Below are 25900 nucleotides of genomic sequence, written 5' to 3'. Positions count from 1 at the left end.
TGTAATAGCCATTTCCTCTTTCATCAGCATTTCCCCAATATCATTGCAAAATCACTTTACTTAGCATGTTTGTACAGGGGATGTAACGGTGGGTGATTACGGCATTTTTTTCAATTCCATGCCGGTATGAAAGCAAACCGGTAACTTACATATTCATGAAACCTGCCAGGGCAGGACTTCATGGTAAATAGGAATGTAACCGATTTGCGTTCATACCGGCATGAACAAAAATGATGTTTGAACCGTTTGGTTTTAGTCTGCAAAAATCACTGTTGATGTTAACATAAACTTTAGAAACAAATGGGGATTCTTTGGAATCTCAATAACATCAGAAAATGTTTGAAAGGATAAGAGGCCCTGATAAATAAGGTTGCTTTATTTCTCTCCCTTTCGTCATCTTATTTTGTCATTATTTTAACAGATTTGAGGTTCCTTTATAATTAGTGAGATATAAATATGTTGTTTACCTTATTTCCAAATATTTACTGCAATGAAAGGACCGATATTTCGTTTATGTTTTACTGAGCTTTACTCTATTCATCCCCCCTAAAAGTCTGGACCAGGCTGGGTATTTCGCACAAAGCTTTTATCGTGCTCTAGCTCTTTTTCCATGCTCCAGCTCAAATCAGGTAAAAATACTTTCCCAGAAAATCTCTGCTGAACCAACACATGCAGTGTTCACAAATACTTTGTTAGATTTTGACCTTCTGAACCTTTTGTATGATACCTTTGAATTAAATACTGATTAAGGAAATTAACTCATATCCATAGTATGGGGAAGCATTTTATAAATACGAGGGCTGAGTATGTCATATGGGTCAGACATGCTTTACTGCCATATATTATAACAATATGACGGTGAACAAGTTAATAAAGAATACATAACGATCCGTCCGAAAAGAAATAGTGAAAAAAACATCTTGGCGAAATTAAAAATGACCAATAACGTATGTATTTGACATAGCAATTATTTGAATTGATCTCGGGTCATTAACATCAATGGATGTACATTTTTGTAGTTATATTTTACAATTTAAATCACAAGTCAGTTTTTGTATTAGATGTTACCTACCTGACCCTCTGCTCCTATGAGCTGTAGTTGTACAACTCCCTGCTGTAGATTCAGTATTCAGTTCAGGGCAGATCACTTCATTACCATGGTTTTCTCTTCCTATCCACCTAACATGTGTTTAACTGACTACATTTAGATTAAACATTAAACGAATAGTTAATTGCCCTTACTTAATTCAGCTGTGCAACCACGTGAGCCTGAATTGCTATTATTTTCCATATCTTTGCTGTATTAAAGTTTATTTTTAGATCTTTTTCAAATCTTTCCACTGGAATTTCTGCAGCCAAACAGCTTGTTGTGTTGTAGTTGAGTATGTCCTCATTGACATCGGGACATCTTTGAACTGCTTTTGTTGATTGTCCTGAGGCACAATTGATTTTTTAATGTGACTGCCTTGTCACATCAAAGTCTTGCCAGATACGGGGTCCATGCATTGCTGCTGGTGTGGTGTTTTTGCAGTATACAAACAGGAGGCAGCTGTACGTCACCACCAAAGACAACTACTACTGGTAGACCTCCCCATGCTTGTGACGGGGTTTGGCCTTTGTACATGGCATACTTACACATGTACTCCATCCATCCCAGAGCTGTGCATCCGATTAAATATTGTTCATCGACCAATGATGCAACTACCCCGTCACACTTTTTCTGGAGTTGTTGAAGCTTGTCTCATTGTGGAGGAGACATTTCCCTTGTTGCCTGAGCATTTGTTGGTATTTGTAGGAAGCTGTGAAGAGTTACACCTGAACTAAGGTTTGCACTATTACTAGTTGGATAGAGGACGTGTGCTGCTTTGTTTCTCTTGAATAGCTGTCCGATACTTCTGACTAACCATTTAATGAGAACGCTTTTGCCTGAACCTACAGTTCCTGCCACTATCAGTCTGAAAGGATGCAAACGTTATGGATTCTTTTAAACATAGAAGGCTACCCATAACAAGGTTAAAGGCAAACCTTTGTTCTGTGTTCATTGAAGATACATCAATTTCAGGAAGGCTGAGGGTTTGATCTTCTGTTTCTTCAACTTCCACGTGATTCAATTGATTCAGGAAAGTTTTCCTTTTGTTTTAGAGATAGGGAAGTGATTCCGTACTCCAATCACAGTCTGGCTCTCTGTCATCAAACTGGAAATCCGACATATTTTCATTGTACTCAGGATTGGGTGCCAACATTTACATCCACCCAGGTTGTTCTTTAGACTCCTTTTGGACTTCATGTGTCTTCCTTATCTGATTGGACGTCTTCGTGGAGGGCACTGCGACGTTTGACTCGCTCAATGTTGACTTTTTACAAAATTAGGACACTTGTCTGACACCATCAATTTCTTCCAACGTTCTGCTCTTGATCTGAGCTGATCAATAGATCGCCAGTTTGGCCAATGGAGGAATATCATTGCCCCGGAGAAGTATTCAGTCAGAGGCCAAGATGCACAAATGTGATTGCCTGTTATCACAGGAATTTTCCCAGATTTGCAAATAAATTGGTATCAAGAATTATCATCTTCATATGGTCTCTGGAGATATTCATCAGGTGGTGGTTGCTTTGTTACTGTTGATCTAGTTCTCTCCAATTTCGTTGATGCTGATAGAGTTACAGAATGAAAGGTATGGCTGCATCTGAAAAGGGGAAGGAAAGATAGTTCCAAAGAAGCCTCCACTCTAAAACGTCTCGCTTCACTGTATTCATCAATAGTTTAGTAACAACTTATTTTGAAGTGGCCCCTGTTGACTGATCGGCTGTATTGGTAATGTCATGAAAGAGATCAATTAGTGCTCCAGTTGGATGATTGTCATTGCAAGCATTACCTGAAACATGCTTCTCAGTTGCAGCTATCTCGTCAACAGATGGATTATCTGGATTAAATTTTGATAGAATTAAAGAAATATCACCATTTGCTCTCCATCCCTGTGTATAAAATTGAGAATGTTGGACAAGCACTGGATGGTCTTTTTTCATTTCAAGGCGTAGTGAACCTTTTTTGTCCTTTACCAGTGCTGGTAAGAGATGTAGGTTTCATTATAGAGTTAACTCCACTCAGTTTTGTCTTGGTTAGAGCTGTAGTATGACTGAGCGATGGGACTACAGTTAGTCATGTAACTCGGTTGATTGGACTACAGTTAAGCATGTAGCTCAGTTGGTAAGAGTTGAAGTGTGACACGGAATGATAGAACTACAGTTAATCATATAGCTTGGTTGGTTAGCGCTGTGGTGTGACTGAGTGAGGAGACTAAAGTTAACCATTAATCTCGGCTGGTTAGAGCTGTAGTGTGACTGAGCGAGGGGCTACAGTTAATCATGTAGATCGATTATTTAGGGCTGTAGAGTGACTGAGCGAGGTAATTACAGTTAATCATATAGGTCAGTTTGTAGGAGCTGAAGTATAACTGAGCGAGGGGACTACAGTTAATAATGTAGATCGGTTGGTTAGAGCGACTGCAATACGATCGAAAGTCTAGGGTTCAAATCTCAATATAGACACGTTGTAACTTTAATCTCAAAACATTATTGTTGATGATTATTTTAACTTCATTATTTTCCATAAAAAAGTACTGCAAGGTATAGATTTCAACCCAAAGTTACAACAACACGTGTGACAAACATAGGTGATTTATTAAAGCTGTCTTTACATACGGGTTCCCATTCCTTACTTAACATTCACATTACTTGACACACGCATGGCCCAATGCCACCAAGCGAGCCAACACTATGTGCAGTGCATCAAACGAATCTATATTTATACACTTCATATAATAAACTTATAAACACAGGCCGGTACAAAATGTCCAATTAATATTTGCAGTTTTGGTCAGTGGTATGGGGATCCTTAACCACTAAAACATTCCACTACTGTTATAATAGATTGCTTTCTAGAACTGTTTGATAGATGAATCTGGTAGAAAATGTCAATTATGTCTAAAATCATTAAGTATCAACACCCTCCTTGGTCAGATTGCTAATCTATAAATACTAAAAGTACACATGGCTAAACTGAGTTATTAATTTGTGCATAACTATAATTTTGCACAAATGGTAAATATTTCAAATATCTGCATCTCCCAAGTATTTTGTTCAGGTATGGGATATCGAACAGTCCTCTCCTTGTGACGTCATATCCAGCTGTGTTTTTGATGTGTGTGTGGTTTTCATGACGATGTGTTGTGACGTGATTCACCGCTGGGTCCAGTCCTCTCTCTTTCCGATTTCCTGTAAACGTGCAGTGGCTCTATCAGTAACATTTAGTTAAGTTTGTATATGACATGACTTCTTTCATATAATAGTGTTAATAAGATTAAATAACAATTATATAACATGACCCCCTTCGTACCACAGTGGCTATGATCGGCAGAACTTACATTTTAAATAACATGGCCTTCCTCCTATATGCGCCGTATTGCCCAGGTCAATTTTTGTTTGATTTGACATTCCTCCATTATAATGAGGAGTTACAAAATGTCATACTTCGTGACTTCCGCCTTTTATAGTGACAAAATAATTAACAACTTTCAGAAAAGACAACAAAAATCAAATCTCCATCTCATATAGTGACTTTGTCAGTAAGAAGAGATAACGTTGTAATGTAACATTCTTTTCACATTTAAGATGACAATGTCAGTTAGAAGATACAACATTGTTATATTACATTATCTTTCTGATTTAGGATGACAATGTCAGTAAGAAGTGATAACATTGTTATGTTACATTATCTTTCTGATTTAGGATGACAATATCAGTAAGAAGTGATAACATTGTTATGTTAACTTATCTTTCTGATTTAGGATGACAATGTCAGTGAGAAGTGATAACAATGTTATATTACATTATCTTTCTGATTCAGGATGACAATGTCAGTAAGAAGTGATAACATTGTTATATTACAATATCTTTCTGATCCAGGATGACAATGTCAGTAAGAAGTGATAACATTGTTATGTTACCTTATCTTTCTGATTTAGGATGACAATGTCATTAAGAAGTGATAACATTGTTATATTACATTATCTTTCTTATTGTTATGTTAACTTATCTTTCTGATTTAGAATGACAATGTCATTAAGAAGTGATAACATTGTTATGTTAACTTATCTTTCTGATTTAGGATGACAATGTCAGTGAGAAGTGATAACATTGTTATGTTAACTTATCTTCTGATTTAGGATGACAATGTCAGTAAGAAGTGATAACAATGTTATATTACATTATCTTTCTGATTCAGGATGAAAATGTCAGTACGAAGTGATAACATTGTTATATTACACTATCTTTCTGATTCAGGATGACAATGTCAGTAAGAAGTGATAACATTGTTATATTACATTATCTTTCTGATTCAGGATGAAAATGTCAGTACGAAGTGATAACATTGTTATATTACATTATCTTTCTGATTCAGGATGACAATGTCAGTAAGAAGTGATAACATTGTTATATTACATTATCTTTCTGATTCAGGATGACAATGTCAGTAAGAAGTGATAACATTGTTATATAACATTATCTTTCTGATTTAGGATGACAATGTCAGTAAGAAGTGATAACATTGTTATATTACAATATCTTTCTGATCCAGGATGACAATGTCAGTAAGAAGTGATAACATTGTTATATTACATTATCTTTCTTATTGTTATGTTAACTTATCTTTCTGATTTAGGATGACAATGTCTGTAACAATGAAGAAGGCTGCCCATCATCCCCCAGGAAGTCATTGATGGCCTCCGCCACCAAGGTCTCTCTGGGGGAGAAGGGACGAGGAGCCTCAACAGCCCGCGCTGGGTAATGTCTACCCTCCACTATAAGGGCAAGAAGACCCAGGACGTCTGGGACCCCGCAGTCATGGGCCTGTGCACAGAGCATCCGCACAAGGTCCCTGACCCATTGGTCCCAGCCATCATCGGGGCTGCCCTCATGGTCAGGGTGTCGCTGCGTCAACTGCTCCCGGTTGTTCTCGCCCACCCCACACGCCAGGCATCCGCCCTCCACGTTCACCAACAAATTGAGGTGAACGGCGAGGGCGTGACGCCTAGGGTGGCGGTCAACATCCGGGCACAGGTCACAGTTCCGGTACCTGACCCCTTTGTTTCTAGCCGGCTCGAAGGGGGAGGACGATGCCCCTTGCTCGCTTGCCAGCGAAGGGACACGACGCCTCTCGGCGGAGGAGGCCGTGCCTCGAGCAGAGAACCGCTCTAGAGGCACAAACCCTCCCTCGGCCCCGGCAGGAATGTAGGGGAGGGGTCCCAGGGACTGGGCCCTAGACCCCCTTTCCCCTGTAAGGGAAGCTAGCCCCCTACCAGCTAACTGGCAAGAAGGCTCCTCCCAACTCCGAGCAGAAAACCGCTCAGGAGGTTGAACGCTTACCTTCGGACCCGGCTGCAGGTTCAGCCTGGGTCCTGAAGGTTGACCAGAGGTGGAGGGAGACGCAGAGGCAGCTGACCGCCTCCGTCTTCCGGATCTCCTCCTCCTCCTGGGCTTCCGGTCCTTTCCCGGTGCCTCCTTCTCCTCCGAGTTGGGAGGAAAAGGGGCCCCCTGGAAAGGCACCGGCGGGGTGGCCTCAACCACCTCCTCCACTGGTCTCTGGGGTGCCCTGAAGGCCCCCCACCCCAGGAACGGTCGGACCGACTCCGGATCAGTCTCGAGCGGAGCCGTCCTAGTGATCCTGGGAGCAGGAATCACAGGGTCATCCCCGGAGACCACGGGCATGTCCAGGATGAACTGGGGTGGGCCCATCCTGATCACAGGCTTGAAGCTCCACCCCCCGTCCTCCTCACTGGAGGCCAGCTCCTCCTCGGGATCCTGAGTCCCCTCACCGAGGACCTCCCCCTCAGGCTCACTGGCCTCCTCTCCCATCCCTTGGATGGTGTCAGATTCTCCGTAGAAGGGGAACTCTGACCAGTTCCCCTCCCCCTTAGGGCCCTCTGTCCCTTCCTCCACCTCCGGAGGAGCTAACTCCACCTCTGGAGGTGCCGCCTCCTCCTCTGCGCTTAGGAATTCCTCACTCGAGGAATAATCAACTCTGAGAATGTTGTCCATTCTGTAAAGGAAAGAAAACCTTCCTCTACTATGATGAAATAGAAATACCCTTTTTTTAAGACTCGCTCTCCATTAAAGCTGTCTCCCTCACCTGCACCCTGTGACTTCATTTAACAAGTCCCAGGAAATACGGAGGGATTTTTACTATCCTTGCTACTATCCCTAGAGCGCTTTTTTATACCCCTTAGGTATAGTCTTTTTTTATATACCATACCACCAACTATGCTCTGCACTGGTTTTAGTGAAGAACATGGTTGTCGAGTTTCTGGGGTGCCCTTGTCTGCCTTCCCGTGCGGGTACGTACCCCAACGGTACTACCACGACAATTGGTAGTGTCACTCGGAATGACACTAGCTTTACCTAGCCGCTCATCAACGATTGGGTGCCCATGCTCAGAGACCTGTCCTTTCCTACCCTCGTCATGCGTTCCCATCAAGGGTTCGGGAGAACCTGCCCCCGTCGGGGGTTCGGGTCCCTGCGTGCGCGTCTCACGATTCTTCGCACTTACGACCGGCACCTGTACGGGCAATGAGAGAGAATGTTTCATGCGACGCAACCACAAGGGCAGAAACCGCCCATTGTAAGCTTTTAACCGATCATGATGGCAGTGCTTTGACCCCTTGTGATTCCTCAAATTGTAAACTGGGTGCTTTACCCCAGCTATCAGGTATGGTCCTATCCAGGGGGGCTTCAGCTTTGAGCTTTTTCCTACCTTCGTGGACGTGTCCCTTTTGTATACGACGTCCCCTACTTCGAATATGGTTTCCGCCAACCTAAGGTCATAGTCCCGTTTTTGTCTCCGCTGGACCTTTCCCACCTGTTGCCGGGCAACAGTATGAACCTCTGCCAGCGAATCAACTAAATGCCTAACCCACTCATGAGGCTCCCTATCTGCGGGAGTTGGGAGACCCAATAGGAGATCTAGTGGCTGTAACGTTTCCCTTCCCAACATCATCATGTTGGGAGTAAATCCGGTGCTCCTGTGTTCTGTCGCATGCAAGGCCATCTTGATTAGAGGGAGGTAGTAATCCCAGGTATCATCTTTACCCTTAATGCAGCAGCGTATCATTTGTAGCACCGTACTGTTTAACCGTTCCACTTGTCCGTTTGAGGAGGGGTGATAAGGCGTTGTACGAGTCTTGGCGATCTCCAGTAGTCGACACAAGCTGGTGAACAATTCGCTTACGAAATTCGGCCCCTGATCTGTATGGATCTGTAAGGGGCACCCAAAAGTGGACAGGATGTTCTTAACCACACTGTATGCGACAGCCTCTGCACACTGGGTCGGGAGAGCTTCCATCTCCACCCATTTGGTGAACTGATCCACCATCATCAGGATATACCTGTTGCCCATTTTGCTAGGGGAGAATGGTCCCAAAATGTCAATGTGTACCCTCTCCATAGGGAATCCGGCATGGAAGGACTTAAGCCCGGACTTAGCTTTTCTTTGCTTCTTGTTCCGAGCGCAGGAAGTACAGGACTGCACGTGAAGTTTGGCATCCAGCGTCATAGTGTACCACCAGACATGCTGCCTCAACCGGAGGAACGTCTTCCTCTCCCCCAGGTGACCTCCTATGTCGCTATCATGTGCACAGCTCAATGCCGTGTCACGCAGACTGGCGGGGAGAACCACCCGGGGCCGCTTGTGGCGCACAGTAGGCTGTAAAAGTCTATACAATACCCCCTTTTGTAAAACTAACGAATTCCTTATTAACCACAAGGCCTTGACGGCGCGACCATGTCCAAATAGCTCCGCCTCCGTCGGACAGCTGTTATTCTCTATCCATAACATCACTGGCCCTATGTCAGGGTCGCGGAGCTGTGCCGTCCTTAAACCTTCTCCACTCAGTCCTTCCATCCAGTTAACGAGTTTTCCCCGATGTTTCCCGGATTTCTCAGTTCCTGTTGGAGGTGTTCCATCCCCGTTTCCAGAGGCCTTACTTACTTCAGCCTCGCTCTCCGCCTCAGAGGAGGAGTCACTACGGTCTGGTGTAACATCCGCCCCATCTCCCTCATTCGACCAATTGTCGTCTGGAACGCCGGTGCAGCCAGGTACCTCTTCATCCGACTCTGGCTTATTTGGCGGAGCAGATAACTCCGGTTCGCTCTCATTGTCTGTCAGGTTGTCCCCGGAGAGGCCATTTAACCCCCCCTCGTCACTGTTCAGCAACCGTGAGGCAATTACGGGTTGGACTGCCAATCCTAAGGTAATGGGAGAGTACTCCTGGGGAGGACTCAATGGGGCAATGGCTCGGTAGGCTAGTGGAATCACATCATCTACATCTTCTCCAAATCTCTGCCACTGTTGGTGGGCACGTCTGCAGTATGAGCATCCCCCACAAGGAAGACTTTCAACCTGCGTGCCTGCTTGGTAACAGTTACAGAGTTCCTCATGGGCCGGAATTCGAGATAGCCCGTCTGCATTCCCGTGGTCCTTGCCAGGTCGATGTAGAATGTGCATATCAAATTGAGCTAACTCCTCTAGCCATCGCGCGAGTTGACCCTCAATATGTTTGAATCGGGTCAACCACACCAAACTATTGTGATCGGTGCGTAGATAGAACCTCCTACCTAGCAGATAATGACGAAAATGCCGACAAAACTTCACCACCGCTAAGAGTTCCTTGCGTGTAGTACAGTACTTCCTTTGAGCAGGAAGGAGAACATGGCTGGCGTACGCAATGACCCTGATCTGTCCATCCTGTATCTGAGAAAGTTCTGCTCCGATGGAGGACTCGGAGGCGTCTGTATCAAGTATAAACTCCCCATCTCCGTCCGGATAAGACAAGCAAGGTGCGCTTGCTAGTGCCGCCTTGACATTCTCAAAGGCGTTCTGGTGCCTTTCCTCCCACTGGAAGTCAGCGGTCACCTTGGTCAATTCATACATTGGTTGTGTCATTCCAGCATAGTTCTGGATATGGTTGCGGTGGTAATTTGCGAAGCCCAAAAAAGACATGAGCTTAGTTTTATCCGCCGGTATTGGCCAGGTCTTGATGGCCTCGACCTTCTTTGGGTCCATCGATATTCCGGACTCGTTCACCAGTCGTCCCAGGAAAACCGCCTCCTTTCGGAATAGCTCGCACTTCTTTGGTTTGAGCTTCAACCCGTACATTCGGAATCTGTCAAAAACTCGCTTCAGCTTGGCCAAGGTATCCTCGAAGGACTTCCCGAGTATTACTATATCATCTAAGTATACTAACACCTCCGACCATGTTAGTCCCCGTAGGACGAGGTTCATCGCCCTTTGGAAGGTAGCTGGAGCGTTACAGAGACCAAAACCCATTCGGGTATGTTCAAATAACCCGTACCGAGTAATAAATGCTGTTTTCCTGCGATCCGCCTCATCCAGCACTATTTGGTAATAGCCTGAAGCCATATCCAGGGTTGAGAAGTACTTAGTTCCCTGGAGCGCGTCTAGGCAGTCGTCAATATTCGGTAAAGGGAAACGATCCTTCACCGTCTTATCGTTTAGGGCCCGATAGTCTATACACCATCTAAGACTCCCGTCTTTTTTCCTCACCAGCACCGGAGCTGAGGACCATTCCGAGCAAGAGGGTTGTATAACGCCGGCAGCCAGCATCTTATCAAGGTGTTCCCTCTCCTGATCTTGGAAATGGGCAGGTGTCCGCCTCATTTTATGACGGACGGGCACCTCCATGCCAGTGTCTATCTTGTGGGTAATGTCCATCAAGCAGCCTATATCCAGATCATGTTGAGCAAATGCATCCTGATACTCTATTAGCAATTCCTCCAGCTGTTGACGCTGTTCTGGGTCGAGCTCCTTACTTGATCTGTTTACCAGCTCTGCCAGGAAGTCAGGTACTTTTTGAGCATTATCCCTGAGGGGCACATCTTGGCCACACCTCGGGCCTTCCTCAGGGAGTGCAGGTACGACCTCCACGGACTCCTTTACTCCTATGCTCTGCCCTTTCTTCATTTTTACTGACTTGGCGGAGTCATTCACTACTCTCATAATGGAATGTTGTGCTCCCGGGGGTACCAATGCATTGGCTATTATAGCTCCCCCGGGACGTTGTGTCGGTTGGATCATGGACGTGCTCCCGTTGGGTTTAGCCCAGTCCACTTGACAGTGTCCTATGGTGTTTGGTGGTATTGTTACATTTTGTGCTACCTTGACAGCAGAAGATGTCCTCTGTTCCTCTAACCTTGATGTGATAGGTATTGCCTGATTACCAATGAACAGGACGCCCGCATCTAGGTCGATGACACAGTTGTTCCGAGACAGGAAATCCACCCCCAGCAACATGTCGTCCATGATGGGGGCCTCACATACGGTCCAGGGTACCTCAGTGTTCCCTATTCCGATATTTAGGTCTTTTATTTCCCACACTATCTCCACATTGCCAGTAAAACCCCGGAGCCTCACTCGTTTTCCAAGCACCAGTGGTCCCTCAAGCTTGTCTACCAGCTCCCGCTTAATCAGTGTCATAGTTGCTGCTGTATCCACGACAGCTTGAATAGAAGTTCCATTCAAAGTGAGTGGTATGGTGATGCTACTGCCATCTGAGACCGCCAGCTTCACCTCCCTCAAAGGTTGGACCTCCTTTCTAGGCGTGGGTGATGGAGACCTTGATCTCTCTGCCTGGTTATTCCGTCCTTTGTCGTTACCCCAACTGGCGGGACCGTTGCTCCCTCTATATGGTTCCGGGGACGCAGATGGAGATCTTTGACGGTACGCCTGGGTATTCCGTCCTCGGTCGTTACCCCAACTGGCGGGGCTGTTGTTGCCTCTCCCTGGTTCCCATGGGCCCCTGCCTGGTTGATTTTGACCTCGGCCTTGTGACCCTGTGCCAGGTGAGTCCCCCTGATATCTGGGTGACCAGTTACGGTTCCGCGAAGGACCTTGTTCAGCGTATGGTGACCTGTCGCGGGGTCTACCGTCGTACCTATTACGTCCGTTGTCCTGGGGTGGACGAGGGTACTGGGGCCTATCGCGATAATCTGATGAGGGATAAGGGACCGGTGTCCTATCACGATAATCCGGAGATCGGTTTCCCCCATAGTTTTGAGGGAACCCTCGGTCGCGTTCCGGAGATCGGTAGTCACCCCAAGGTGGAGGAGAAGACGGACGGGCAGATACGCCGCCCGCACTAAGCCGGGCCAGGTATTTCTTTAGCTCCTGTAGCTCATCTTTTGAGAACTGTACAGGGGCTTCCTCTACTTTATCATCCCCCGACTTAGTGCCCTCCGCAAACTCTACCTGCCTACTAGGGTAGTGAGGCGCGCGAGAACCAAACAAAGCACGCTGATTGGCCACGGAGGCCTTTATGTATTTCAGAGCTTTGTGAACCGTCTTGGGATTCTTCTCCATGGCTCTCTGTGCTGCCATCTTCTCGCGACAGCCTTTGAGGAATGCCTCCGTAGCGATCTGGTTCCTGGTGGTGGTGTCTGCGTGAGCAAAGCCATCCCCCGTAATGGTTTGAATCCGCTGAGCAAATTCTGCCAAACTCTCACTCTCCTCTTGTCTAGTGAAGTTTAGCTCCCTGCGGGCCACTACTGGAACGTCCTTGTCGCTAAACCGTTCCTTCATCTTTTTCTTGAGTTTTGCGAACCCAAGAGTTCGTGGGAGCTTATCTGCGTACTCCAACGCATCACCCACCAGACAATCGAAAAACCGTTGTTTGGTCTTACGGTCCGACCATCTACTGTCTTCTATTATCCTGGTGAATTTAAGAGCGAATGGCTCCCAGCGCTCTTTACCCGAGTAAGTGGGCATCTTATGTCGCTGAGGACTCCTACTCCTTTGACGATGCCTCTGGTAGTCGTCGGAGGAGTCCCCTGAATCTGTATTGCTGTCCCCCTCTCCCTCACTGGAGAAATCGGGGTCCGATTCGTCGCTCTCTGACGAATCATCACGTCTGCGCCTTGTAGGCGCACGGCGCGTGCCTTGTGGTTGGCGCACATGTCGCTCACCGAGGACGCGATGCGTGCGCCTTGCAGGACGTTCGTTGTCCAACCTGTCGCGGGTCCGTCTATTTCTATTCTCCTCGCGGGTAGCACGCGCCGATGTGGTTACGCCACAATTTGTGCTGGTTATGGGCACCCTCGCGTAAGCACCGGCAACGGCCGAAGGCAGACCATGAGCAGGAATAGTATGTTGTTCTATCTTAACCTGATTTTGCCCTAACTGAGTGTCTATGTGTCCCAACAGGGGATAGTTACTTATCCCGCCATTGGTGTATGGCAGCCTATTACCTGGGGGTATGTTACCCCCCCTATGTTGAAAAGCTGGCTGTGAAGGGTCATATCCCCCAGGATAATTCCCCCCTCCCTGCTTGCGAGGCGTCAAACTAGGCTTGACATCTTCCAACAGGAAGTCAGCCCCCTTTTCATTGTCTGATGATAGGCATGACAAGGGCAGACTCATTTCCCCTTCAACTTTTGGGGCCGATTCTAGCTTAAACCCCCACTTAGAAGCAATGGGTGCAATGGGTGCATTGGCACCTCCAGCTGTCCATGTTGATACATGGGCACCCTGATCTTGACCCCTTACATACCTTCCATCCTTCGGGATAGCTTGTAAAATAGGGCCAAACTCTGACTCCTTCTGTTTAGGAATCATTGTCTGCGAGTTCGAGTATGATGGCACGGAGGTTGATGTAGCATGAGTGGTACCCCTATCCCCCCAGGGTGACCAGCTATTTATTTGTGGCCTCTGGCTGACATACTGACCACCACTAGGTGTAGTCAGTAGCATAGTGCCGGGAGTAGAGCTCTTTTTCGGAGGCGAGGCAGCACGAGCCGCCAGACTCTCTGATTTTCTAAGAGCCTCCGTCTCCAATGTTACCATTAACTCCCTGAATTGGACCCGCAGTTCCTTAACTTCCTGCTTTATGTCCATAACCTCGTCCTCCTGTCTGTCTAGCCTATCTGCCCGTGATGAGGTCGACCGGGTTGGTGATTGCGCCTCTACAGGGGCAGTGACCATTATGCCCGTGATGACCCCATCACTTAGCCATTTCTGCCACTTCTCAATGCCCACTCTGGAAACAGTCACCAGTTTCTGCAGAGTGAGCCCCTCATCATCTCTTATACTCAAGATTTTCTGTGCCGTCGCGGGGCCTAAACCCTCCAACGTGCACAGCTCATCTTCTGTAGCTGTCCGTATATTTATGACAGCCATGACAAAATATAAAGTTCCAAGAAAGAAATAAGTCAACACACTTAATTAAACAATTACACAATTATGTACAGGGACTTATATCAACAGTGCTATAGTAGACACGTGCCACCGTCCCGTACAAAATTCCAACGATTACAACTACGATTTACAGTTTACAAAATAATTTCTAATTCCTAAAATAACTAATTTCTAACCTAATGTAATAATAACCTAACTAAACATATAATAATTTCCCTACAATATAAAAATAATATCCTATACTAACGATAACTCAAGTCTCGCCTGTCATATGTATTCCGCCAATATGGGCGGCCCACTATACAGGCGAATGAAGTTCCGTGAAAACCTAACAAGTAAACTAAATTAAATTAAATTTAAATTTCAGAACGGCAGTGAAAACACCGCCGACTCTGAATTACCCCTAATAAATAATTAAATAAACAATAATAAACTGCTAGAACTGTCCCAAAATCTCTCACTCGTAATTCGCGCACTGGTCAACAAAATGGCCAGCGCACGTGCGAGCGAGAGGGGACCAGCAAGGTAGAAAAAAAATATGGAAAAAAATGTCAAAATAGCGCGAATAGCGTGAGTTCTTTCTCACTTATGACACCAATTGTCGTGAATTCGGTGTGTGTTATTCACACACCGTCACAACAAGTAGTTGTAAATGCTCTCAGCTCCTGAAATCAAAGACAAGGTGGAGGAAATTCACTCACGTGTTGCTGGTTCGATATCTAGAAGTATAAGAGACCGCGCCAACGCGTCACAGCGATGATATCACGTAGCTCACGAGATCTCGTGTCGGCGCGGTCCACGGTCCAAGGGAGATAACTCTCCCGAAATTCACCACAATCTTTTGTCGAGCCTGTTGTACGGTATCTAAAAAGTTATGGCCGACTGCTGCGACAGAAGTTCATAACATTAGGCGACATATAGTGTACCCTTCTACAAGACAGTATAGTTTATAAGCTTCGACGATATAAATATTTCATCTCATTTAAGGAATGTTTCCCATGCCAGCAACCTTCGCAGTTCATAAAATTTGTCTCAAGACCCATGGAGGTTTATACCCCATAAACCTCAACAAAACCGGATTTTATCCTTATATTTATATTCAGCGTAATATTGATTTCTTTTTAATAATTTCTAAAATATCGGTTTTGTGCAAGTCTAGCACCACGGAAAGTCACGAAGCTTATGACGTCATCATTTAATGTGAGACGCCGCTTTGGTAAGATGAATGACTTGTTTGCATTGAATACAACGAAAAAAAACAATTCCGATGTAAATTAGTTTTGTTTCAATTCAACTGCAAATTTCTGACAAAAACCCACTGAAATTGAAAACAATCTATTTATAGAACTATTTCCCGCGCTCCGCGGAATAACTGAGTAATTAGGTCAAGGACTGGGACGCGCTTACAACGACATGGCGGTTATTAAGACTACTTTCCACCTTCGAAATGGAAGGAACAGTTGGTGAACGTAGAATTAGACAGGAACCCAGCCATTGTCTGGAACGAAGACACAGGCATCTTGTTCAAAGGATAACCAGTAAGGCCCATGTTACCGTTATTATTATGTTTGACGACGTTCGCACCGCTCTGGTGCACACGAGGCGAGACAGCAAGATTGACAGTGTTTACATTTGAATTATTGGCCTAGGAGGAACAGATATTGATATGTCATGGTGTTCGCCCAACCTTTTCCGTTGGCTGTACTGGTTAGTGATGACAATGTATTGCAAATATATCGTTTCTGTGTGCTAGTGCAGTTCCTACTGTAACTTCTGATGCTCGCTTCGTTCCGATGTCCGGACATCATGATTTGTCTACATTCAAAGCCTTTGTCACTCATTTTCTGAATGGCTGTCGCTCTCAGACAGTGGGCAGTGTATCACTTACTGCATTTCACATATTTTGACATGAAATTGTTAAAGCTGGTTTAGCTTAAGGCCTTGGCCAAATGGTATGGTGCATGGGGTTGTTGATAGCATAGTTTACACAACCATTGTAGAGGGCAATCGCATTTGGATCAGTCTTTTCAATAAACTTTTTCAACATGCTCACTGGACAGTTTTTTCCCTGTTGCATACATCCGTTTGTCTCAGATAGCTTCATTATTTGACAGCCCACCCTGAAAGTTTTTCTGTTTACACTCGTGTGTAAGAGTCGCAATCTAAACTATTCTCATCAAATTTGTATTCAAACGAGTCGCCCTTCAGTTGGTAATGACATTCAAAGCCGCGTGTGACAAAATGGACCGAAATGTTGTACCAGACACACTGTCGTAGAATAAATAAGGAGGTTTCAGCGCCATTAAAATATTCAGAATTTTTCTCCAGATCTCCTTCTTCAACAATTTCCGTGTGATGTGTTGGTTTTGACAGCCCAGATGACAATCTCTCTTTCTGCAGACGTCCAACAATGTATTTGCCCGTTTAAATTCAATCTCATTTACACTATCCATTTCTCTGTCAATATCTTGAATGTGCCGATTGATGACTGCCCTGATGTTTTTCATGCACTTTTTAAGGTATTCATGTGGCGTGGGTGTAGTTTCTCCTGATTTGGGTCTGGCCTTGCAGTAAAATCTGCATAGTTACTCTGCCAATTTCTCTTTTGGTACTTCGGTCATGCCTAGTTTGGTTTTAAAGCATTCTGTATGCCAGTCTGAAGAGAAAAGAAGAAGGACTTAGAAGTGTATAAGAAATTCCTATAACCCGACTCCCAGGACTCTTACATTATGAAAATATAAGGTCCATCTTGTAAAATTTTGAACATATGAAAATGTACACCCATGCGGGCAACGTTTTTTTAATGAGACATAGGTAAACCACAGTTTAATGTTTATTTTCTAGATTATCCAGATGCTGAAATGTGTTTTTAGTGCAATGTAAAGTGTCGATACAATTGCAGGTGTAAATTATTAAAATGTCTGCATTGTATTTGTATCTTTCATTGTGCAAGTAAATCAACAATCAATACATTATAACATTTACCTTGAAGATTTTGAGTCCCCATTTTGTGTTCAATTTGGTGGACTTTGATTGGGTCAGTTCTTCATATTTTTTTCAAATCTGCATCAGTTACTTTCTTGAGCCTGCTCTCACAGTCATTATTTTCTGTAGTTGAAGGAACTCCAGGTCCAGTTACTTCACTTTGTGCCAGTAGCCCAAATCTTCCTCATTTGCTTCTTCTAACGTGACATTTGGCAACAAAATGTTCATCAGAACTTCATTGTCAGAGTCCGACAGAGTAATGTTGGGTGATAAGTTCGGTATTTCCATAACTGCCTCTGAATTGACCACTTCAAAATTACCAACACTTGACATATTGATAAAGCAGACGATAACAGTGAAAAAAGCACTCGAACGAGATTTGATTTTCATGTTGTTAATATTTTAATTGAGGTACAAAGTATTTCTTAATTTTTCAAAGTATTATTTAATTGTGTTGTATAATCTCTTTTTTATGAAAAAAAAATATCAAAGAAATTCACACTGTGATGAGACTTGAAAAAGTTGTACCACAAGCAAGGGGAGGTAATCCATATTGATAATATGCTGATGTATTCATACGCCGACTGGATTCATTGCCTTTGAAATGTTTAGTAGGTATATTGAGTCCAAGTTCAGTAGAAATGTAAATATTTTATTGTAACACTGTACTACATGACGTATAATTTTTGAAAAGCGACCGGTAATTATACATTAGCTTAAAGCGTGTTGGGAGACAACCTAGCCGAAATAGATATCACTTTTGCACTTCATTAATGTAGTCTGTAAATGGAGGTATGATGCACACCTTTTAACATATCTTTTAAAAAACCAACAGTTCAATATAATGTGCATTGGAATTTTCTGATAAAAGCATTATGCCTACTCAATACAAAAAGAATGTTCCCTGCAACTAAATAGAACGAGCTTGACAGCTTAACGTTATATTGAATCTGACGTTCTGTTTTCTGTGCTTTAGTACAAGGTAATGTAGTTAAATAAATAAATAGATAGCGCTAAGAAATAGTTCTTATTTCGAGAATCTCACTTACTAACAACGATAACAAAGTATATAACTAAGTGTTAACCCTGTATAAACGGATCTATATCGTTTATGTCGCTTTGCCAACCTCCAAATCTGACTGGTGTTGAGAGGTCATCACCGGGATAGAAAAGTCTGGACTTTCTTGGACGACATTTCATTTAGTTTTTAAGGAAACTAGAAGTGGACAGTGCAGACTCATTGACGCCATGGAGACCAGAGACCAGGTAGTCCAAACAGATAAGGATATCTACAAAAATAAGGACGCTGTGTATGTTAAATATATATCAGTATCACTCCTGCATGAAGAAAACAGAAATGGTCTCGAAGTTTGATATTGCTCTGTCTATATTCAAACTTTATTCATCTTACAAAATTATGAAATAAGTTATTTCAACTGATATAAATCACTCATGTTCGTTCCTATGGCGTGCGCAAAGTGTATAAAAACACCATGATCAGTTGCTATTTTGCTATTCCACATAAACACATCATGACCGGCAAGAGGGGTAGAAGGAAGAAGACAATGACATATAATGACCCCGGTCCACCGCCATCGCCTCATCAAGCAGGGGAGGAGTCACATTCGACCTCCCGGGCAAGCAGTCCATCGAACTTGTCTACGTCACACAGGAGGACGACCTGACATCATGACTCAAGTTCAACATATACAGACGCTCCATGCGAATCCAAAGCATTTGTTTGCCAATTGTTCATGTCATGTCACAGTAGCACTCAGATAATGCGGTCCTGCCAGGGCACCGAACCAGCTGCGGAGTTGAAGTACAACTTGAGGTACTCCTGCTGTTTCGTTGCCGCAATGCTGTCTTGATTGGGACCCCTAATGATGTACACATCATGTATGTTTGCCATGGCCCGCCATGAACCAGGGATGATTTGGTGGTTGGCATTTTCTGCGTCCATGTCAACAAACTGGAGTACAGGGTCTCGAATAAGCATTAAATTGTGAAGACTGACGCAGGTCTCAACGATGATAGCGATTGAATCAGGGTCGTGTTACATTGTAGTGAGGAGGACCTGCCAGCGCTGAGCAAGAAAGCCGAAGGCATTCTTAACGATGTGACTACCCCTCATCCAGGATGAAGTACGGCGTTGGTGTGTCATTATTCGGTAGTGGGTCGGCCGCAGAAAAGCCGGCTCTGTCATCCTCCAGACACTCCTTTAGCTCGGACGCGATAAGAAACTGAGCATCGGACATGAGCCTATAGCTGCCAAAAGCGATCCACAGACACTTGTAGTCAGCATCCACCAGCCCCATTAAAACGATGGACAAGAAACCATTGTAGTTGAAGTGCAGGCTCCCACTGTTCCGAGGACGTCTGCAGGCTGTATGTTTCCAATTAAACGCGTCGCATATGTGGGGCACATTCTGCTATGGTCGTTGGACACTGGATGCACTGGTCCTTGTACTCATCGACGAAAGCCTGGCATACTTCACGAACACACAATTACATTGTATTGTGAGGTACTCCAAAGTCGAACTTCAAGCTGGCGTATCTATCACCGGAGGCCAGGTGGCGCATTGTTATAGCCAGCTGCAAACCTAGTCCGAGGGCTTTTCGATACGGAGTGTCTTGTTTGGTGATTAGTGAACCCAATATGTCGAGAGGCTCATCGAACATGTCGGGTGGCACACGTAGGACATTCATGTAGCTGACAGGGTCATCAAAGTGCAGCTTAGGTATGAGCTGATAATATGGACCACACTGCAACCTTCTGTCGACGTAAAGCCACTGTCGTGCCCAGAGCCTCCTACGCCTGGCGGCCCTCCTCCATCTCCGTCCTGACTGAGGTTCACAACGTTTGTATCATCCTTGACCTGTTGAACATGCATATAGGCAAGGAGTAGCCCGGCTTGCTGGCGTACAACAGTAATGATGAAATGTGGCTGACAAAGATAAGACTACATTTATACAATTGCTATGGGGTTTAGTCATAACGCCATGCAAACGCTGATGGACGCAGTAGAAGCGCCGTGGGAGCGCAATGATCGTCGTTGCAGCTTCGTGTTGTCGCTGTGAGAGTACAGTAAAATAGATGACACTTCATGAAAGCGCAGTAGACGCGCCATAGGGACGCGGTAGAGACATCTATCGAAATATATACTGTTTTTGTAATTATATCGAAATATATACTTTTTTGTTAAACCAATGCTCCATGCCGTCATCAATAGCGACCAGAATATATCTTATTCACTATTTCAGTTTTAAAACGTTGGTAGATATGTTTTCCTACTTCACAGCTACTAGGCATTTAGTAGGTTGAAAGGCTTTTGTATAAGTAGTGATTCCAGCGGTTACCTTTTCTATATATAAATATACCACTAATTATCCAACAGTTGGATATTAGAACAATGCCAGCAGTTAAACAGGGCTCAAACACACCAAAACGAGGATTTCCGTAAAATCTGTAGAGAAACTAACAGAGAAAGAAACATTGATTGTAATGCTTACTGAAGCTTTTGATCCCTCTCAATATTAAATATTTTCAAAGTAACTTTCGAGTCATTTAGTCTCTCTTTCAATTTTAGAAGCAAAACTCGGGCTTGCAACCGAAGGGTTGCAGGTTCGAGTCACCGCACGGCACTGAGTACATCAACAGCTTAAGTCATTTCTGGATGAATTAGGTTTTCGATTATAAATTATTATTACAATATTATAATAAATACGGGTTTTGTTTTAAGGTAAATATCAACTAGGTGAAACTTTGTGTGGTGTTGTGAAATCTATTGATCGGCATTTCCATACATGAATAAACACGTTATTTTCAGAATGCTACCTACCTGTCATCACACATAGAAAACAACAACACCATATCAAAGTTGTTAACTTCATCGTTCGTATAGATATGACGTCACCACATCTTTAAACAAGAAACAGAAATCATTTATATTTCACCATTTGTTACTTGCCATTTCCTGTTTGCGTCGAGTATAAACCATAAATCATAAATAGTTATCAATTTTGACACGTTACGATAAAAATTGGAGTTTGCCTTAATGAAAACAACCAGAGATGGCCGAACTGTCAACACAATCATAATTCAAACTGAAAAGTGATAAAACTTTGGTTAAATATAAACAATGGAGACAACATGGAAACCCTTGAAAAAGAACAAGGAGGATGAGACCAGGTATTCCGGAAGGGTAAGTGTCTTATACTTCATCGACGACACCCGCCATTTAATTGTATTGATTATTTTATATGCTAATTGTATTAATTTGTATTAATTGTATATATATGTACTATAAAGCACTTAAGAGTGGATTATGTGAGCTACATATGGCGCTATGTAAAATGTTGTATGAAAGCAAGAAAGGTAAAAGTGTTTGCAAAAAAGCATAAAGTTATTAGATGTTCTTTGGGCAGGCAAAACTGCATACCTATCATGTAGATCGTTTAGTGTGATCTCAACATCGGTGTCAAGAAAAAACATGTTTGTGTTTTGGTAAAGGTTTAGATTTCAAGCATCTTATTATTTTCTGAATGATTGACTAGGTGGCTTTGACGAACTCTGAAAGTGAATGCAATTCAGCCTGCTCTCGCTTTGCCCATGGTCTCGCGAATTCTTCCACATAATCTAGCAGTTTCTTGGAAATAACATTCAAAAAGATAATAGGAGTCCCTCGATACTCGTTATGCATTATGCTTTATGGATAATATTTAGATCGCCAGTGACCTCATGTCAAACCGGATCACGGTAGCATGTATAAAAGCATATAATAAACAAGAAAAGCGAAAAAAATATCCAAAAGAGGAGAGGACTGATACGGGTTTTGGGGTGTGATACGGCGGGGGCTAATACGGCTTTTGGGATGTGATACGGTGAGGGCTTATATGGGTTAGAGCAATATCGTGTCGTATTGCATATACAAAAAGCCCGTACTTATTAGTAAGTATGTAAAAACTATGAATAAGCTACTACATTCATTCTGAAGTGTATTGAACTTCGTTGCAATCTTACTTCTATTATTTCCAATTTCTTGTTGTAATAAATATTTACTGGCTTGGACGGTCAAAGGTCTGTTACTTGCATTAGAACGACACCTAATATACATGTAGAGTTAAGTATTGGTGCAATATTGAATACGTCAATATCATAAAATAATACAGTGACGAGTAAACACGCATCTAAAACAAGAATTCGGTTCTGGTCATGAACACTTGATCAATAACTCAATAGATCATAAAAGACAGATGTTGAGTAAGAAATCATTACCCTTCGACAAAGCAATTGGTATGTAAACTACTCTCGGCATACTGAATAAGCAAAACATCAGATAGGTACCGTAAAACAGTACAGAGGACGCCAAAATAATATAAGTGTGTAAAGTACACAGTTAACAATTATATACAGTACGTGAAAACAGTACAGAGTACGCCAAAATGGTATAAGTCAGTACGGTACACAGTTAACAATTATATACAGTACTTGAAAACAGTACAGAGGGCACCAAAATGGTATAAGTCAGTACGGTACACAGTTAACAATTATATACAGTACGTGAAAGCAGTACAGAGGGCACCAAAATGGTATAAGTCAGTACGGTACACAGTTAACAATTATATACAGTACGTGAAAACAGTACAGAGGGCACCAAAATGGTATAAGTCAATACGGTACACAGTTAACAATTACATGCAGTACGTGAAAACAGTACAGAGGATGCCGAATTAATGTAGAATCCATAAATACAATACAGAGTAAACAACTATACACAGAGTACGTGTATGAAATAAAGAGTAAACAACTAGATTCAAGGTACGTCATAGCAATAAAGAGGACGCCACAACAATATAGAAACCATTGATGCAATACAGAGTTAACAACTAGATACAGAGAACGTCTATGCAATTAAGAGGATGCCAAAAAATATGGACCCTATGCATACAATATGCAGTCAACAAACACATACAGAATACGTTAAATCAATACAGAGGATGTCGATGCAATACATCAAAACCGTCAATATAACGCCAAAAATGCCGACAGTTTATCAACGGCGTAAATATGACAACAGTACACAATACCATTAAGAAAATTAAACTCAAATACAGAGTACACAAACATACACCAATGGAACACAACATATATCATGCAATGCAGAACACGTGAATCTAACACAGTAGTCGTCCATATTATACAAATTACAAATACAAAATAGAATAAATGAATCAAATCAGAAGGGTGCCATTGATGTACAGATTAAGCAAGTAAATTACAAAGTATATAATACAAAGTAAATAATACAGAGTATATAATACTAAGTATACAATACAAAGTATACAACACAGAGTATGCCAGTACAATACAATGTATATAAAATAGAGGACACCAGTACAATACAAAGTATACAATACAAAATGTATAATACAGTGGACTCCAGTACAATACAATGTATGTAAAACAGAGGACGCCAGTACAATACAAAGTATACAATACAAAGTATACAATACAAAATATACAATACAGAGTATACAATACAGAGGACGCCAGTACAATACAATGTATATAAAACAGAGGACGCCAGTACCATACAATGTATATAAAACAGAGGACGCCAGTACGATACAAGGTATACAATACAAAGTATACAATACAGAGTATACAAAACAGAGTATACAATACAAAGACTACAATACAGAGTATATAATACAGAGGACGACAGTAGAATACAATGTATATAATACAGAGGACTCCAGTATAATACAATGTATATAATACAAAGGACGTCAATACAGTACAAAGTATATATTACATAGGACGCCAGTACAATAAATGTATACAATACAGATGACATCAGTATATTACAAAGTATATAATACAAAGGACGCCAGTACAGTATGAAGTATATATTACAGAGGACGCCATTACAATACAAAGTATACATTACAGAGGGCACCAGTATAATACAATGTATATAAAACAGACTACACCAGTACAATACAATGTATACAATACAGAGGACGCAAGCACAATATAAAGTATATAAAACAGAGGACGCCAGTACATTGCATATTTTATACACTTACACGTTTTATAAAAGCACAGAAAAACATTCAGATTACATTTCTCCGATACAATATTGAGTTCTTCAATAAAATACAAAAAAAATAAAAATACGTCAGTTCCACTCCGAATGCATTAATATAGCATTTCCATGGACAATAGATTATAATCTAGATATTAACCACTTTTCTTGCAGAATAGTTAATACAATACCATTTGCAAATTATTACAAGCAAATAATCGAATGTTAGTATTTACATTGTTCGATAGCCTTATAACAAACATTCTACTCATACTAACTGCACTTTATTATCATTTAATACGCGAAGCTGAAAATATGTCTGTTTAGTAAAGGTTAGCGTTAATTATTGGGGGGAGGTTTTACAGAACAAACACTGTGCCCGCATAGCATATCATAGGGTGGTGGAGAAAATAATTTCCTTTTCTAAACCGACAGTACCCTACGCTACGTCAATCACGACTACCTGTATCGATTACGGGAAAACCAATTGCATGTAGCGACATACATCTTTCGTTTGTTCAAATATCAATATTGAATTGGAATTTTGGCTTATGGTCACTTCTGTATTCCCTTATTGTTAAATCACGGATCATTATGTTAATCACAGAAAATTATGTTCAAACCTTTTCACAAAAATTATCAAGGTAGACACTAAGTAACCAAAATTATGACTTAACGATTCTTTCGAATGTGACAAACATTATGGGGTGGAGATCACAGCCTTTTCAAAGTTATGACTCAAAAATTAAGTCCATATGAGTGGGGCTAGACCCTAGAGTTAAAAGTCCAATATCATCGTGTATAAAGATATGTTAGTCATTGAAGCGCAGACTATTTGTAAAGTCAGCAAGAGCTACATGCGTTCAGAAGTGCGACCGCAGATGTATGATTTTAACGAGTACGGACATTGTTTATAAAGTATTGCCTGTGTAACATTTTATTTTCCAACCTATTGAGTGAAAGTTTCCTCTCAACATATCACATACAACATTAATAAGAAAATCACCTAAGCGTAATACTGTGGTCGAATTCAGCATCAACACTGACATGCGTTCAATAGAGCGACTCCAGCTTTGTCAGGTACAAACTAATCACGTGGTACTTATCCAAGAGAAAATCACTGAAACGCTAGATTATGGATGATTATGTTGATCAATGATAACAAAAACTTCCTTTTTGTTCACCGTGAAAATGAAGCTGTCGTTATACAGTAGAGCATTGTTAAGTCTTTCAGAATGAAATGTATCTATTTCCTTATTTTAATCGTATACGAAATCGTGAAGACGGCAATTCATGTGGTCTTATTCTCGTACCGTGTTCACGCGACTTCGTATAAATCATGCCTTTTTGCATATATGAATTAAGAAAATGAATTACTTTTTTTTAATTATTTTTACATCGAATCAATATGTGGTTACATGAATTGAAGTGTATGTCAATAATAATTTAATAAGCCTATATTGAAATATCATATGACAACCAAGATATACAGAGTAATAAAACCATTACATATTTTTCTTTATGCTACACGTGTAGAAAACTTAGCTCCTATTGTTTCAATGGC

At 42.4% G+C, this 25900-nt stretch overlaps 1 protein-coding gene across 1 annotated transcript; it reads right to left on the bottom strand.

Annotated features, from left to right (window-relative positions):
- Positions 1 to 5718: 5718 nt before the first annotated feature.
- LOC110448731 lies at positions 5719 to 15090 on the bottom strand. Its single transcript, XM_021495124.1, has 2 exons — positions 14962 to 15090; positions 5719 to 7099 (listed from the first exon to the last, which is right to left on the bottom strand). The coding sequence occupies exon 2, from the start codon at positions 7096 to 7098 to the stop codon at positions 5719 to 5721; it is 1380 nt and encodes a 459-aa protein (XP_021350799.1). The 5' UTR covers position 7099; positions 14962 to 15090.
- Between the last annotated feature and the right edge of the window lie 10810 nt (positions 15091 to 25900).

Source organism: Mizuhopecten yessoensis, unplaced genomic scaffold, assembly GCF_002113885.1.
Source record: "Mizuhopecten yessoensis strain PY_sf001 unplaced genomic scaffold, ASM211388v2 scaffold4227, whole genome shotgun sequence".
Taxonomy (NCBI): domain Eukaryota; kingdom Metazoa; phylum Mollusca; class Bivalvia; order Pectinida; family Pectinidae; genus Mizuhopecten; species Mizuhopecten yessoensis.
Note: the sequence above shows the minus strand (reverse complement) of the source record. Positions and strands in the feature narration are given on the sequence as shown.

Coding starts and splice junctions, on each gene's coding strand:
- LOC110448731 (XM_021495124.1), bottom strand. CDS start 7,098: ATGGACAACATTCTCAGAGTTGATTATTCCTCGAGTGAGGAATTCCTA.